Below are 18,131 nucleotides of genomic sequence, written 5' to 3'. Positions count from 1 at the left end.
TGTGTAGAAAATTTGGCCCAATTCTATCATTGCTGGAGTTCAAAATGTTCTTTGAGTGTAGATGAACTATAAGTGCCAGCAACTACAACCTCCAAATGTCAAGGTCTATTTCCCCAAAACTCCCATCAGTGTTTGCATTTGGGTATATTGAGTATTTGTGCCAAGTTTGGTTCATATCCAACATAGTTTGAAAGAACAGTGCTCTCTGGATGTAGGTGAACGACAACTCCAAAACTCAAGGTCAATGCCCATCACACCCTTCTAGTGTTTTCTGTTGGTTAAGGGAGTCCTGCATGCCACGTTTGGTTCAATTCCATTATTTTAGTTTATTATTGTTATTATTACATTTATTATTTTACTCTTTATTTTTATTGGAAGGGTATGCAAGTTTTATGTAAAAATTACAGTTTTATGTAAATATTCAATAACATTTAACCTCCTTATGCCTCAATTAATATAATTTTATTGGTATCTATTTTTATTTTGAAATTTACCAGTGTCTGCTGCATTTCCCATCCTCGGCCTATACTTGAGTTAATCTGTTTTCCGAGATTTTTGTGGTAAAATTAAGTGCCTTGGCTTATGTTCGGGTCAGCTTATACTCGAGTATATATGGTACTTTGAATGTGACAGACCACACGGAATCCTATATGTAATTAGTTTGGATTGACTTTTATATTTATAAGCATATGTTCTGCAAATTGGCCATGTCAAAACTGGAAATGAGCGGTTGAACTTGGATTCTGAGAACCTTCAGAACCACATCAGATGCTGGAGGAAGCAACGCTTTTAAAAGCCTGTAGAAGAGTCCAAATACAAGTTAATCCAACAAAGAACCTAGTGTGTATTGCGTAAAAACAACCTCTTCACAATAGCAACTCTTATTCTCTTGATTTTTCTGCTATAAGGTTATGTATTTTTAAGTATGCAGAGCTCCTTCAACGTGCTTCTTGTTGAATCAATTGTCTGTTCATTTGCACAGCCACCTCTTAGAGTAACTATTAGGGGTTTCAAGCAATTCTTGACCCAGGAATAACACCTAAAGTCCAGGAAATCAGTGTCCTACATCTCCCATCCCATTTTCCTTATATTTCCTGTGAGAAGGAGCTACATTAAAGCCAGATAAGCTTGCTTGTGCTACCCATGCATTACAATATTGTATTATGATTGGGTTGTTGTGTGTTTTCTGGCCATGTTCCAGAAGCATTCTCTTCTGACCTTTTGCTTGCATCTACAGCAGGCATCCTCAAAGGTTGTGAGGTCTGTTGGAAACTAGGAAAATTGGGTTTACATATCTATGGAATGTCCAGGGTGGGAGAAAGAAATCTTGTCTGTTTGAGGTAGGTGTGAATGCAGCAATTGGCCACCTTGATTTAATGGCCTTGCAGTTTTCAAGGTCTGGCTTTCTACTGCTTGGGGGAATCCTTTGTTGGGTAGTAAGTAGTTGGCTTCGGTTGTTTCTTGTCAGGAATTCCCGTTTTTGAGTGTTGTTGTTTATTTACTGTTACAATTTTAGTTTTTTAAAAAAATATTGGTAGCCAGATTTTGTTCATTTTCATGGTTTCTTATTTATTTATTTATTTATTGCAGTTACTTATACCCCGCCCTTCTCACCCCCGAGGGGGGACTCAGGGCGGCTTACAAACAGAGGCACAAATTCGATGCCTGTCATATATAAAACAGTATATATAAAACAGTATAAACATTTAGCAGCATTAAAACATATCACTACATAATATAATAAAAACAATTTCATGCTTTCTGTATAGTATGATATTTAGTGTACCAGCATTTGCCTGCCCCTTTTAGGGTACTGTAAACTTTACTTCTTTATTATTTATTTATTTATTTATTTATTTACGACATTTATATGCCGCCCTTCTCACCCCAAAGGGGACCCAGAGTGGCTTACAAGGTATATATTACATACAATATATTATATTACTAGCCATCCCCTGCCACGCGTTGCTGTGGCCCACTCTGGTGGTCATGAGGGTTCTGTGTGGGAGGTTTGGCCCAATTCTATCGTTGGTGGGGTTCAGAATGCTCTGTGATTGTAGGTGAGCTATAAATCCCAGCAACTACAACTCCCAAATGTCAAGATTCTATTTTCCCCAAACTCCATCAGTGTTCACATTTGGACATATTGAATATTCGTGTATAGTTTGGTCCAGATCCATCATTGTTTGAGTCCACAGTACTCTCTGGATGTAGGTGAACTACAACTCCAAAACCAAAGGACACTGCCCACCAAACCTTTACAGTACTTTCTGTTGGTCATGGGAGAACTGCGAAATTTGATTCAATTCCATCGTTGGTGGGGTTCAGAATGCTCTTTGATTGTGAGTAAACTATAAATCCCAGCAACTGCAACGTGGGGCTGCCCTTGAAGACGGCTCGGAAGTTCCAACTGGTCCAACGATCAGCAGCCAGGATGCTAACTGGGGCCCCTTACAGAGAGAGGTCAACCCTCCTGTTCAAGGAGCTCCACTGGCTGCCGTTTATATTCCGAGCCCAATTTAAGGTGCAGATGCTTACCTACAAAGCCCTGAACGGTTTGGGACCAGCCTACCTGCGTGACCGCATTTCCATCTACGAACCCACGCGTTCAGTTCGGTCATCTGGAGAGGCCCTGCTCGTGATCCCACCTGCGTCGCAAGCGCGCTTGGTGGGGACGCGGGACAGGGCCTTTTCCGTGGTGGCCCCCCTACTCTGGAACACCCTCCCCAAAGATCTTAGACAGGCCCCTACATTGGCAGTCTTCAGAAAGAACCTGAAGACCTGGCTATTCCGATGCGCCTTCCCAGATTAGGAAATCTCCACTACCAAGTCCCATAAGCACTTTACTAGGACCAATGATTGCCGCACATCGCACACCGCACTTGCCCTAGAAGCCTCATATACACCTCCTGTCACATCAGCACTTTTAATCTTGTACCCATTACTCTGGCCTGGCCCAGTTCTATTGTGCTTTAGTGTATTGTTTATTGCCTGTTGTTCATTTTGCTTTATTTTGTTTTAATTGTTTGATTTGCTTAGATTGTACTGTTATATTGTGTGTTGTGGCCTCGGCCTGTGTAAGCCGCATCGAGTCCTTCAGGAGATGCTAGCGGGGTACAAATAAAGTTTAATAATAATAATCATAATAACTCCCAAATGACAAAATCATTTTTTTGAGTGAAGGGCATACATTGGGTTGTTAGGTGTCTTGTGTCCAAATTTGGTGTCAATTTGCCCAGTGGTTTTTGAGTTCTGTTAATTCCACAAACGAACATTACATTTTTATTTATATAGATTAGCATAGTACAATATCAGCATTAAACATTGCTATATTGCACCATACCACTATATCGTAATATTATTAGTAATATTACATGTAACATAAATATATAATTATAATATCATATTATTATTATATTGCATTGCATTACATTATAATATTATAAATATTATATGTATATACAATATATTATATTATATTATTAGAATAGCGCACATTCTTCCAGATGTTGTCCCAATATTTTAGTTGTTTGTGGAAAAACACATTTGATTATATCTTCTTGGTTATCTGGGATTCTTGCCAGTAGAAAATTAGCTTTGTGGACTTCCTTCAACACTAGGATTCTCTTCTTCCTTTTACCTGACCGTGATCTACCCAAGTGTGTTCCTGCCAGGTTATAACAGAGGACTGTTGCACTTCCTTGATTATTGAGCTGAAACCTGGAAAGCGTTCAAAACCTAACCGTCTGCTGTTTCTTCTTCTTCTTCCAGTAGTATTTTGCCTTTGAGTAACTGCCCCCAACTACAGTGCTGCAGGCACATTGTCCCAGGGCCTCTGTGGTGCTCCTGATGCCCCTCACCCACTGTCGAAGATCCCCGGTGGGCGAGGGGTTGGCAGGGATCCTTCTCTCTCAGCTTTGATATATAAGGTGAGTCCAATTCTATCTCCATCGATTTAAATTACAAGGGGTGGTCTTCCCACTCATAGGGATGTTGATGTCCTCTGAATGTTATTAAACAAGACCTATTTTTAAAGGCTATGCTTACGGTCCAAAATAAGAATGTTTCAATGAACATAATGGTATTCTATCATTTTTATATTGTATAAATCAAGCATATTATCTCTACTATTCCTTAGTTTTTATCATGAGAACCCACAACACCCTTTCTTAAACTCTTCAGTGTTATTGTGATGGCTTTTTAAAAAGTACAGCGAAGTAGGAATCGGAGCAAAATGCCACTCTGCCCCAAGTTAGTGGTACTAATTTGGAGCGGTTATAATAGAGGAAACAAGGTCCTGTTCCATTTCTCCATCTGGATTGCTCTAAATAACCACACAGCCACCCTTCTCCCCAGAGTTCTTGTTTCATAACACTTGCAAACGGGCATAAAGAATTGCAGGACAAGGTTCTAAAGACTTTATGGCCAGGAAAAGAGGCAAAAGGATTACTTCCAGTGCTGCAAATGAGAACCTAGAAAAGCTGGGCATCGGCGCTCCTTCTTTTTGCCCAGAATGCATGAGGTAACTGGTATGGGTAACATGCTCATACTTGTATTTAAATCATTCCTTGTGCAATGCTCTATGTGTAAAGCTTGTAATTTTTTCCTGAGAAAATAGCTTTGATTTAGAGAAGAGAGTTTTTTTTTATTGTGTCAGAAGCGACTTGAGAAACTGGTGTGAGAGAATTGGCCATCTGCAGGGATGTTGCCCAGGGAAGGCTCGGATGTGTAACCATCCTGTGGAAGGCTTCTCTCATGTCCCTGCATGAGAAGCTGGAGCTGAAAGACGGGAGCTCACCCCGTTTCGCAGATTTGAACCGCTGACCTTCAGGTCAACAGTTCAGCTGGCACAAGGGTCCACAGCGAATGAAGTACTGTATGGCCTTTCAGATGTTTATCTCTCAGCATTGGCTATGTTGGCTTGGACTCCTGGGAGTTGTAGTGCAAACATTTTTAAAGGGTCACTATTTGCCAAACTCTGATTTAAGGCATAAGGGGTTTGAGAGCCTATGACTTGCAAAATGCTTTGAATGGTAACACCCACAAACCCTTTGGAACTCTTTGCCTGGAGAGATCAGGAAAGCCCCTTCACTAGAAACATTTAAAAAGGACCTTAAAACCTGGCTCTTCCACTGCGCCTTTGGTGAGCAGGTGTACACCATGACATTTTGCACCCCTCAGCGCTTTTCTGTTACTGGAGTTCGCGCCCCCCAAATGTGAAGTTCAACCTCATAAATCCCCGTAAATGTCTTGCTCCTATTTATCTCATCACAGTTTTTAAATTGTTTTATCTTGTACATGTGGCCCACCCATTGTTATCGTTATCGTTTTATTAGAATGTTACTTTAAGACTTTTAAAAAAAATTAATGTACTTTGATGATGTTGTTGTTGTTTATGTTCTGATTTTATTGCTGTAATATGTTGTCCGGGCTTGGCTCCATGTAAGCCGCTCCGAGTCCCCAATTGGGAGATGGTGGCGGGGTATAAATAAAGTTGTTTATTATTATTATTATTAACATTGAACTTGCTGGTTGAGATTTATGAGAATTGAAGAGGGCCAGAGGTTCCCCACTCCTTCAGTAGACTATAGGACATCTTCCAAAATATAATTTTCAGAATTATTTTGGATATCTTAACTGGATATAGCTCAGAAGGCAGAACTTTTGATTTGAGGGTGAACTATTCTCCATATCTGTGGTGCATGAGTAATATGCTCTTGCACATTAGTTACCCACTGCTTCTAGGACAATGGTTCTCAACCTTCCTAATGCCACAACCCCTTAATACACTTCCTCGTATTATGGTGACCCCCCAACCATAAAATTATTTTTGTTGCTAATTCATAACTGTCATTTTGCTACTGTTATGAATTGTAATGTAAATATCTGATATGCAGATATTTTCATTCACTGGACCAAATTTGGCACAAATATCCAATACGCCCAAATTTTAATACTGGTGGGGTTGGAGCGGGACTGATTTTGTCATTTGGGAGTTGTAATTGCTGGGATTTATAGTCCACCTACAATCAAAGAGCATTCTAAACTCTACCAGCAATGGAATTGAGTCAAACTTGGCACACAGAACTCTCATGACCAACAGAAAATACTGAAAGGGTCTGGTGTGCACTGACCTTGAGTTTTGGAGTTGTAGTTCATCTACATCCAGAGAGCACTGCGTGACTCAAACAATGATGGATCTGGACCAAACTTGGCATGAATTCTCAATATGCCCAAATGTGAACACTGATGGAGTTTGGGGAAAATAGACCTTGACATTTGGGAGTTGTAGCTGGGATTTATAGTCCACCTACAATCAAAGAGCATTCTGAACACTACCAACGATTGAATTGGGCCAAACTCCCCACACAGAACCTCCATGATCAACAAAAAATACTGTTTTTTCTGATGGTCTTTGGTGACCCCTCTGACACCCCCTCGCAACCCCCCCAGGGGTCCCGACCCCCAGGTTGAGAAACACTGTTCTAGGAGAACCTATGCATGCAATATGTGTAACATAGTACATTACTGTATCTAAACTTTCTCATTGAAGGAAACATTGCTGGCATGAGCTTAATTAACGCATCAGTAAATGTCAGTCCCTGTAACAATGATGAAGAGTGACTTGACATGTTCATGCTTACTGGCTCTTCCCATATTTTAATGGCTGTTTTTCTTTCTTCCTGTAACACGCAAAGGATGAGAAGCTCACTGTTAACCAAGATCTTCCAGTGCACGATGGGAAGCCACACATCGTCCACTTCCAGTACAAAGTGACGGAAGTAAAGATCTCCACCTGGGATGCAGTGCTGTCCAATCAGAGTCTTTTTGTGGAAATCCCTGATGGTTTATTAGCTGATGGGAGTAAAGAAGGGTAAGAATCAAACTGCTTGAGGCTTCCGGTCTCGAAACATCTGTGCGATTAACTATTCAATATGATACAGTAGAGTCTCGCTCATCCAACATAAACGGGCCGGCAGTACATTGGATACGTGAAAAGGTTGGATAATAAGGAGGGATTAAGGAAAAGCCTATTAAATGTCAAATTACGTTATGAATTTACAAATTAAGCACCAAAACATCATGTTTTACAACATATCGACAGAAAAAGCAGTTCACTACACAGTAACGTTATATAGTAATTACTGTCCTCACAACCTCTGAGGATGCCTGCCATAGATGCAGGCGAAACGTCAGGAGAGAATGCCTGTAGAACAGGGGTCCTTAAACTTTGTAAACAGAGGGCCAGGTCACAGTCCCTCAAACTGTTTCGGATTATAATTTGAAAATAACATGAATGAATTCACATTGCACATATCTTATTTATAGTGCAAAAAACCCACTTAAAACAATACAATAATTAAAATGAAGAACAATTTTAACAAATATAAACTTATTAGTATTTCATTGGGAAGTGAGCCTGCTTTTGGCTGATGAGATAGGATTTTTTATTTCGGACATTTCTACCCCCCCTTCTCACCCCCTGGGACTCAGGGCGGCTTACATCCGGCACAATTCGATGCCAACAATTACAATAAAATGCAATAACAATAACACAATAGTTAAAAACATACAATTAATACAAAATCAACTAAAACTGCTCTATAGACCACGTTCATCGAGTTCTAAAATCTGTCATCCATTTAGCATTACCATAGTCCTTTCCAACTCTAGTCATCATTACCTTTTTGATCTGCCAGATTACCCAAATGCCTGGTCCCATGCCTGTTGTTGTTGTTCTTGTGTGTTTTCAAATTGTTTCAGACTTAGGTTGACCCTGAGCGAGGGCCGGGCAAATGACCTTGGAGGGCCATATCCGGCCCCTGGGCCTTAGTTTGAGGACCTCTGCTCTAGAACATAGCCACATAGGTTTTTTAAAAGGTTGTCTAGTCATGGCTCCTGTTCCAGGCAAAATAATAGAACACAGTTGTTCTTTCCTTTCTCCCAGTTGCTTTCTAAGGACTTAATTGTTATAAATGTACATGCAAAGTATTGTCGAAGGCTTTCATGGCTGGAATCACTGGGTTGCTGTGAGTTTTCTGGGATGTATGGCCATGTTCCAGAAGCACTCTTTCCTGACATTTCGCCTGCATCTATGGCAGGCATCCATATATCTGTGGAATATCCAGGGTGGAAGAACAGACAAGAGTTCTTTCTCCCACCCTGGATATTCCACAGATATATAAACCCCATTTTTTGCTGTGAGTTTTCTGGGCTGTATGGCCATGTTCCAGAAGCACTCTTTCCTGACATTTCGCCTGCATCTATGGCAGGCATCCATATATCTGTGGAATATCCAGGGTGGGAGAACAGAGAAGAGTTCTTTCTCCCACCCTGGACATTCCACAGATATATAAACCCCATTTTTCTTAGTGTCCAACAGACCCCACAACCTCTGAGGATGCCTGCCATAGATATAGCAAAATGTTAGGAGAGAGTGCTTCCGGAACATGGCTATACAGCCTGGAACGCTCACAGCAACCCATTTTACATGCAAGAATTAAAAGCCTTTTTGCTTCCTATCCTGACGTCTTTGGAATGGAAGCTGCATCTTCCCTTTTTGAGATGGCCAGTGAAGGGACCAGAAGGATATACTGGGTTTTGTGCTTGGCCGAAGGAAGCACATTTTGAGAGGATGCTGAGCCATCCTGGGCTTTTGTAAAGGAGAATTGGGGCAGCCTCTCTATTTTGTCTGCTCAGGCCTGCCAATGTTAAAAGGGACCTTCCACATTTAGAGTCTTTGTGTGTCTGCACCAGTGGGAGCTGCTCTACTAAGACATAATGAGTTGATATGCAAAGCTAACACAGCGTATTATATTTCATAGCTAAATCAGTTGGTGTTTTTCCTTTCTATAAATGTTTCCTCTCATTCATCCCTCCCTGCCATTCTTAGTGACAGTACTTGTACTGTCACAGCATGGCTTAAGTATAGTTGCATAACTGATTATTTTTAGATAGCTAAAATAAGCTGCTTGGTGTTTATAATTAAAATTGATCGTTATCATATTAGCAAAATCCCTTCCAAGTTAATCTCTGCCTGCTGTTTCTTTCCAGTCTTGGAGCCACTGTTTCATTAGGCATTGAGTGAGGCCTCGTTTTTGGTAAATCAAAAGTAAGAAACTCTGGTCAACGGTGGTGAGCAACCGAGACAGATCCAGGACGGAATATCTGATCCTGGAACCCTGTGGCCAAAAATGTCCCCATAGAAACCTCTTCAAAAACAGAAGTCTGCTTTTAGTTTTGGAAGGAAATGTTAAACAACATAAGAGTGTCCCGCAGCCTTTTCAAAAAGTTAATAGGAGGATTCCAGGAAATGCAGTTCCTTTTGGAGGAAGTAGAAAAAACATTCTGGGAAGATTTAGGGCTGGAAAGACTATCACAGGAGGCACCTATTGTCTCAGGAGTATTTTGCCCGCCAGTGATTAAGTACAGTGATGGTACTGAGGTGATTAACACCAGTTTTCAAAATGTATGTAGTTGCCTTACATTTTAGAATGTTTTTGCTTTTAGTTGATTTAAATTACGTTGTGCTCATTCATCCTTCTTTCGCTCATTAAGCCAGTGGTTCTCAACCTGTGGCTCCCCAGGTGTCTTGGCCTATTTATTTTATTTATTTATTTACGACATTTATATGCCACTCTTCTCACCTCGAAGGGGACTCAGAGCGGCTTACAATATATATATATATATATACATATAATATATTATATTACTAGCATAGTACAATATCAGTATTAAATATTACTATATTGTATTACGCCATTATATTGTAATATTATTAGTAAATTTGTATTATTATGTAATAGTATTATTATGTAATATAATATTAGTAATAATGGCCTACAACTCCCAGAAATTTTAGCCTGACAGTTTACCAGCTGTTGGGATTTCTGGGAGTTGAAGGCCAAAATATCTGAGGACCCACACTGCATTAAGCTATGTCAATCTCAATAATAATAATAATAATAATAATAATAATAATAGTACTTTATTTGTACCCCGCTACCATCTCCCCAAGGGACTTGGTGCGGCTTACATGGGGCCGAGCCCACAATACAACAATAGACAATAACAACAATAATACAAAACAATAAATAAACTCATAAGCAAACAATAAGCAATAAACATTAACAATAACACGACGCGTTTAAAAACCTATGATTAGGCCAAATGTAATAATTAAAAAATTTAAAAAATAATGCTGGGCATGACAAGGTGACATGTAACTGGGTTGGAAGTTTTGGAGTGGGATGAAATGTGCAGACAATCTTAGATCACTAATAAAGTGCGTTTAGGGACATATTGCTGTGAGTTTCCTTATTCTGGGAAGGCACACTGAAACAACCACGTTTTCAGGCTCCTCCTAAAGACTGCCAGAGTTGGGGTTTGCCTAATGTCCTTGGGGAGTGAGTTCCAGAGTCGAGGGGCCACCACCAAGAAGGCTCTCTCCCTCGTCCCCACCAATCGCACTTGCGATGGTGGTGGGAGCGTGAGCAGGGCCTCTCCAGATGATCAAAGAGATCGTGTGGGTTTGTACACAGAGATGTGGTCATGCAGGTAGGTGGGTCCCAAACGGTTTAGGGCTTTGTAGGTAAGCACTCGCACCTTGAATTGGGACCGGTAAATGAACGGCAGCCAATGGAGCTCCTTAAACAGAAGGGTTGATAGACTGAGATGCTTCGTCAGTCTGTCATGCATTTACAAATAGCTATGTTACAGAAACATGAGATCCTGACAATGAATGGCGAAGATGTACATCCAAGCACCACTAATATTCGATGTGGTACATGTGCACGTCTGGCCAATGTTCCAATATTTCTGCCCAGTTCTTTCCTATCCCTACCCGCATGCTCACATTGAGCCTGCCTTTTTCTTCTTCGCCCTCTATTCCTGAAAATCAACACTATCCATGGCAAAAGCCGTCAAGCTCCAGACAAATAGACTACTGCAATGCTCTCTACATGGGGTTGCCTTTGAAGACGGTCCGGAAGCTAGTACAACGAGCAGCAGCCAGGTTGCTAACAGGAGCGGCGCTCAGGGAGCATACAACCCCTTTGTTGTGCCAGTTCCACTGGCTGCCGGTTTGCTACTGGGCCCAATTCAAAGTGCTGGCTTTGGTTCTGGTCCAACTTACCTGTCCGAACATGTCTCCTCTTATGAACCATCGAGGACTCTAAGATCGTCTGGGGAGGCCCTGCTTTCGGTCCCTGTTTTGCCTCAAGTACGTTTGGCGGGGACGAGAGACAGGGTCTTCTCAGTGGTGGCCCCTCAGCTATGGAACACCCTCCCTAGGGAGATGAGATCTGCTCCCTCCCTCTTGACGTTCCGGAGGCAAGTTAAAACATGGCTGTACGAGCAAGCGTTTACAAATGCAGAGTAGCTAATATAGGAAATCGAACAATTTGATAATGGAACTGGACAGTGCTTAATAATAATGGGATGCTAATGATGTTGTTTCTATTGCTTTTGTGGTGTTTTATATTATTTAATGTTTTAATCTGTATTTTGTTTTTATATGTACTGATTTGTTGGAAACCACCTTGAGTCGCCGATTGGCTGTGAAAGGCGGTATACAAATACAGTAAATAAATAAATGAATAAATAAATAAATTCAGCTAGCTTCAAGAGTTATCTATAATAGGTTGCCTCAATGGGATGTGTTCTCTTCTTCCCTCATGACAGATTATTAGCACTGTTGGAATTTGCTGAAGAAAAGATGAAAGCAAGTTATGTCTTTATTTGCTTCCGAAAAAGCAGAGAAGACAGAGGTAAGCACATAAAACTTCAACCCTATTCTTCTAAATGAAGCTTAAGATTGTCCATTAGTAAAGGGAGTTTGTATGTACTGTATATACTCAAGTATAAGCCTAGTTTTTCAGTCCTTTTTTTAGGCTGAAAACGTCTCCCCCAGCTTATACTCGAGTCAATGTTATTTATTATTTTACTTTGTTGTTGTTGGTATTATTATTATTACTATTATTATTTTATTATTATTACATTTATTATTTTACTCTATTTATTATTGTTGTTACATTTATTATTTTACTTTATTATTATTATTATTATTTTGCTCTATTAGTATTGGAAGTATACGTAAGCACATTTACACTGTAGAAGGTTAGAATAATGGTTTAAGCAGAGTTGGACAGTCTTATCTTGAATTACAGTTTTATGTAAATATTCAAAAACATTTAACCTACTAATGCCTCAATTAATGTAATTTTATTGGTATCTATTTTTATTTTGAAATTCACCCATAGTGGATGCATTTCCCACTCTCGGCTTATACTCGAGTCAATATGTTTTCCCAGTTTTTTGTGGTAAAATTAGGTGCCTCGGCTTATATTCGGGTCGGCTTATACTCGAGTATATATAGTATATCCTTTTGAAGAATAGCTTTTCCAGAGGTGGTAAAACATGCAAGAATAAGTACCTAGTTCATTTGAAGTTGGAAGATTTCATGCCAAGTCTAGTAACTTCAGTGTGGGTGTTCGAAGGCTCCAAATGTACTGAATTAGTAAGTGAAATGAAGCATAAGTAACAATATAATCCTGTTCATATTCATTTTTTTAAAAGCGAGGCTTATTCCTAGGTATTGGCAATCTTCTGTATCCAGATTCAACCATCCATGACTTGAATATTTTAAAAAAAATAAAATCTCAAAAGCAAAAGTTGATCATGTCATTTTATATAAGATACACCCCTTTGCTATATATAATGGGAATTGAGTATCCATGGTTCTTGGTATCCACAGTGGGTCCTGGAACCAAACCCCAGTGAATACCGAGGGCCCACAGCAGTCTGTTCTACAGTGCAACTTGTTTCTAGTGAAAATGCAGATATTCGCTTGCTGAAATTGAAAGAAAGCAGCTTTCTTTTTTCAGCTGTTTGGCTTAATATCCCATGTGACTGTTTTGTTTTAAAATGTTTTAAGTCAGCGTATCTCAACCTGGGGGTCGGGACCCCTGGGGGGGTCACAAGGGGTCACCAAAGACCATCAGAAAACAAAGTATTTTCTGTTAGTATGGGGGTTCTGTGTGCCAAGTTTGGCCCAATTCTATCATTAGTGGAGTTCAGAATACTCTGATTGTAGGTGAACTATAAATCCCAGCAACTACAACTTTCAAAGGTCAAGGTCTATTTTCCCCAAACTCCACCAGTGTTCAAATTTGGGCATATTGAGTATTCGTACCAAGTTTGGTCCAGATCCACCCTTGTTTGAGTCCACAGTGATCTCTGGATGTAGGTGAACTACAACTCCAAAACTCAATGCCCACCAAACCCTTCCAGTATTTTCTGTTGGTCATGGGATTTCTGTGTGCCAAATTTGGTTCAATTCCATCATTGGTGGAATTCAGGATGCTCTTTGAGTGTAGCTGAACTATAAAGCCCAGCAACTACAACTCTCAAATGACAAAATCAATCCCACCAGTATTCAAATTTGGGCGTATCAGGTTTGGTGCAGTGAATGAAAATACATCCTGCATATCAGATATTTACATTATGATTCATAACAATAGCAAAATTACAGTTATGCAACGAAAGTAATTTTATGGTTGGGGTTCACCACAACATGAGGAACTGTATTAAGGGGTCATGGCATTCGTAAGGTTGAGAACCACTGTTTTAAGTGAACTGAGCTTTCAGCAGCTTTTCTATCTTCCAAAACTATTTTAATGTAGAGATTATTAAATCAGGGAAGTTTTCATACAGTAGTCTCGCTTATCCGAGATAAATGGGCTGGCAGAAAATCGGATAATATGGCGTCTCCTGTTACCCATCCAATGTTACGCTAGGCACCTAGAATACTAACAACAGGGACTCAAAGGGATAAGGCAAGGCAATGCCTCAGGGCTAAAGCGGCCCAACAGGAAGTGGCTGGATGGGGAAGAGGAGTGTGGAATTTACAGAGGGAAGGAGGACGCTTCTGCTTCCAGTCCTGCCTCTTTCCCCGCTTTCCTCTCTCATCCTTCTCCTCTTGCTTTTTTCACTTATTGGAAATGGAGAGAGAGTTGGGGAGCGCTCCTTTAATTGAAGGGGACAATCTGAAGGAGAGGAGGAGCATCGGATAAGTGATACTTTACTACAAGGGTCCTCAAACTAAGGCCCAGGGGCTGGACACGGCCCTCCAAGTCATTTACCCGGCCCTCACTGAGGGTCAACCTAAGTCTGAAACAACTTGAAAGCACACAACAATCCTACCTCATCAGCCAAAAGCAGGCCCACACTCTTCATTGAAATACTAATAAGTTTATATTTTTTTAAATTGTTTTTCATTTTAATTATTGGATTGTTTTAAAGTGTTTTTTGCACTACAAATAAGATATGTTTATTTTGTTTATTGATGTACTGTGGGCTTGGCCTCATGTAAGCTGCACCGAGTCCCTTGGGGAGATGGTAGCAGGGTACAAATAAATTATTATTATTATTATTATTATTATTATTATTATTATTATTATTATATGTGCAGTGTCCATAGGAATTCATTTTTTTTCTTCAAATTATAATCCGGCCCTCCAACAGTTTGAGGGATTGTGACCTGGCCCTCTGTTTAAAAAGTTTGAGGACCCCTGCTCTAGAACATGACCATATAGCCCGAAAAAATCTACAACAACCCAATTGCTCAATGGTCTTACAGCATCCACTAGGCAAGCCTATTAAGCTGCAAAAGAAATTTAGGCTTGGGCAAGGTTTGCAGAAATTCTGGATAATGAAAAAGAGGGCATCTGTTAAAAATTCATGGATGTTGCATTGGTGTGGCGGTAGCGGAGGTTTCTTCCTGCCTGACCCTGCCCCTCTGTCTTTACAGCTCCTTTACTGAAGACGTTCAGTTTTTTGGGCTTTGAAATTGTGAGGCCTGGCCACCCCTGTGTCCCATTGCGGCCCGATGTGTTGTTCATGGTGTACCCCCTGGACCAGGTTTCGTCTGAGGATGACTAGACCGAGCACGGCACGTCACTGGGACCCGGACATGCGTCAGAGACAAGCGGGGGCTCAAACTCTTCTGAGGAAAGGAAAAACAAAATTCTTCTGGACTGAAACTGCATTACTTATTGTTAGAGTGACCTGTATATCTTCTGAGTTGACTTTTCCATTGAAATGTGTTACCTAGCGAATAATATAAAGTCTGCACATGTAATCGCACAATAGTGAACGGAAGATAAATGGAGCCCTTTCATACGCAGCTCTGTGGTCTGCTGGTTAGCCTAGTGGAGGCCGGCCGAGCCCCGCGACGCGTTGGGCACGGAGCCTGCGAGCGAAGAGAGGGGCACGCCTCCCTAACATGGGGCTTTCTGTTCATTTCATTATTGGGCTTTCATTTGCAATAACTGTATATTTATATGTCCCTTCAGGCTCTGAGCAGAGAGCTGTGAGGAAAATTAACACGTGTTAGCAAACCGTAGGCGGCACCACTGGGGTAACCAGCCGTGGGTTTCTGAAAAGCTTTTGTGCTCTTTTAGTTGTTTTCTTACGTTGTTGTTATTATTAACACTGCTTCAGAACAGCCTCAAGTGGACAGGGGCAATAAACAAGTGAAGCTGCCCCTCGATTTGCAAGAATGAGCTACACAAGCCTTTCGGGGATTGTGGTAGTTATTTCTTCTGTCCCTGTATTATAATCTTTTGGGCCTCAACATGGGACGCATTGAGAGAAGTGAGGGAAGAGAAGTTCACAGTCTGGATGCCCAGGCAGGCAGTGGCTCCCAGAATGCTTATAGGCAACCATCTGATCTCATGCTTTGCTGTTCTTAGTCTTCAGTCCTATGTTGTCTCACTGTGAACTAAGCCCCGTGATCCCAAGGGCAGGCTGTTGCAGAAAACTCTTCCTCCAAGTAGTTTGTGTGGTTGAAATTCCATGTGTCGCATCCTTCCCTAAGTAGTCTTGTTTTGGATATTAGATGACAGCTATCATGCTTCTCTTTCTTTTGAACCGTCAGTTCCTTCAAACTTCACAATATACAATTCCAACACTTCTGTTTGTCTTATTTACTGATGTGGTTCATATAGTGTTATCTGAAAGTGGTAAAAAGAGGCCTTATCTGTCTTGGTTTGTCATTATTTCATTAATGTGAGCCTAATTCCTATTGCCAAAAAGAAAACTCTGCAGCCGAGGTGAGCATCTGTGAAAAATCAACAACTGTTACTTTATCAGTTGCGGATTGTCCCAGGTATTGGACTTCTTAATTTCTCTCATCAGAGATCACTTAGGAGTCATCAGTATGTTTCTCACTGCACAGTTCAGGGGGGTCTTTTTCATCGTGATTGATATAATACAGCTCAGTCTAAGCGAGTGGTTCTCAACCTGCGAGTGTCCAGTTGTTTTGACCTTCAACTCCCAGAAATCCCAGTTTACCAGCAGTTAGGATTTCGGGGAGCTGAAGGCCAAAACATCTGGGGGCCCACAGGTTGAGAACCACTGGTCTAGGCTCTTGTGGATTCTGGAAATAAAAGTACAAAGAGGATGGGAGTAGTGCAAGAAGAAAAGGAAGAACCCTTTCTTCCAGTCCCAAATTGGTGTGGAACTTTGATACCATCATTTTAGAGATTGAGCCAAATAATTTTTTTTTGTGTCAGGAGTGACTTGAGAAACTGCAAATTGCTTCTGGTGTGAAAAATGGCTGTCTGCAAGGACATTGCCCAGGGAACACCCAGATGTTTTGGTGTTTTACCATCCTTGTGGGAGGCTTCCCTCATGTCCCTGAATGGGGAGCTGGAGCTGACAGAGGGAGCTCATCCAGTCTCCCTGGATTTGAATCTCCAACCTGTCAGTCAGCAGTTCTGCTGCCACAAGGGTTTAACCCACTGCACTAGGGGCTCCACAGCCAAATAATCATGCTGTTTTATGATTTACTTATGAGTACTTAGGAATGCAGCTACTTTGCACTGTCAGAGGCTATTGCTATTCCAGACTTTGAGCTGGAGTGGCTCTCCAGTGTTTCAGGCAAGATTATTACTTACCTTTGATGATTTTTCTGGCCCTGGCACAGTGCATTAGCAGCATATACTGTAATCCATTCAATCCCATCCCCAGGTAAGTATTAATCAGTAGGCATAGCAACAGAGTAATATATAGAAACTTCAACTGAAGCAAGCAGTGGCTTGTCCTGCTTTACTCTTAGGTCAGATTAGGAAGATGTGGCTGATAGAGGAGCAGTTCTCCCAACAAATCCAGTGCAACTTGAGGGCAGCCTTCTGCCAAGGGCAATTCTTGCTCCTGGGGTAAAGCAGAAAACTTTCACCTATCTTAGAGTCCCTTCCCTTGTAAAAATGGCTGCCTACTGTCCCGATACCCCACACCATCTTTTGTAACCAAAATATGTTTCCTCCTTAGTTTGACATACTTGAAGTAAGCTTAAAGGGCAAAACACATATTTTGTCTTCATGCAACAAAACTGCTCAGAATCATTGTTCCTTGGTCTTTTTTTAAAACTAGGATATCATGCATCTTTGGTGACACTTTCAGTACTTTTTTTTCTTGCACTAACACTGCTGGCTTTGAATGTGGAATTCAACCAGTTCCTGTTTCCTTATTAGAAACACTGTAAAACAAATCCCAGGTATGACCCCTAAATATGGTTTTATTTATATATATATTGCAGCTCTAAAGATGTAGCTGGTTTTAGCCAGCATCATGTGCATCTCGCAGTACAAAAGAAGGAACACGCTTTGCTTATGATTTCCTCCATCAATGGCATTAAAGGCTGCACCAAAATTCCCTACATGGCCTTTATGCAGAGAACAGCTTTCGAGTTGAAAAAGTACATTCGATTAGCATAATTTCCTCCACAGCCTTTTGCCCATTTCCTATTAAGCCCTACACCGAAGTCACGCAATAACTATTTTAAAAGGGTAGCAGCAAAAATAAATTGCATTTCCTTCTAATTTAGCCATTAGGTGCTCTGTCAAACTGGGGCTCACTATTAACAGCTACCACCACACAAGAGATTATAGCTGGGATTCAAATAAATGCCATGGTATAGAAGTCTTGTGCTTATCCCCAAAAGTTCATCTGAGGGGGAAATGAGAACTGTAGCTCTTCAGTAGAAACACATTCAGCTTGCTCTTCAGCAGAAGTCATACAGTTTCCACATCAAGGTGGGACAATGCTGTCGGGAGCAGTTTCGTGTTCTC

General features: G+C 40.9%; 1 protein-coding gene across 1 annotated transcript in view; it reads left to right on the top strand.

Moving 5' to 3' along the window:
• Positions 1-15,974, top strand: part of OAZ2 (ornithine decarboxylase antizyme 2) — a 56,569-nt gene extending 40,595 nt beyond the window's left edge. The window contains 5 exon segments of the mRNA XM_067471468.1: positions 3,772-3,847; positions 3,849-3,929; positions 6,699-6,874; positions 11,683-11,768; positions 14,810-15,974. Of these exon segments, the coding sequence (XP_067327569.1) occupies positions 3,772-3,847; positions 3,849-3,929; positions 6,699-6,874; positions 11,683-11,768; positions 14,810-14,940 (550 nt within the window). The 3' untranslated portion in view covers positions 14,941-15,974.
• The last annotated feature ends 2,157 nt before the right edge of the window (positions 15,975-18,131 follow it).

The sequence above is a fragment of the Anolis sagrei genome, chromosome 9 (genome assembly GCF_037176765.1).
Source record: "Anolis sagrei isolate rAnoSag1 chromosome 9, rAnoSag1.mat, whole genome shotgun sequence".
NCBI classification, from domain to species: domain Eukaryota; kingdom Metazoa; phylum Chordata; class Lepidosauria; order Squamata; family Dactyloidae; genus Anolis; species Anolis sagrei.
The sequence above is the reverse complement of the archived record's forward strand: the minus strand, read 5'-3'. Positions and strand labels throughout refer to the sequence as shown.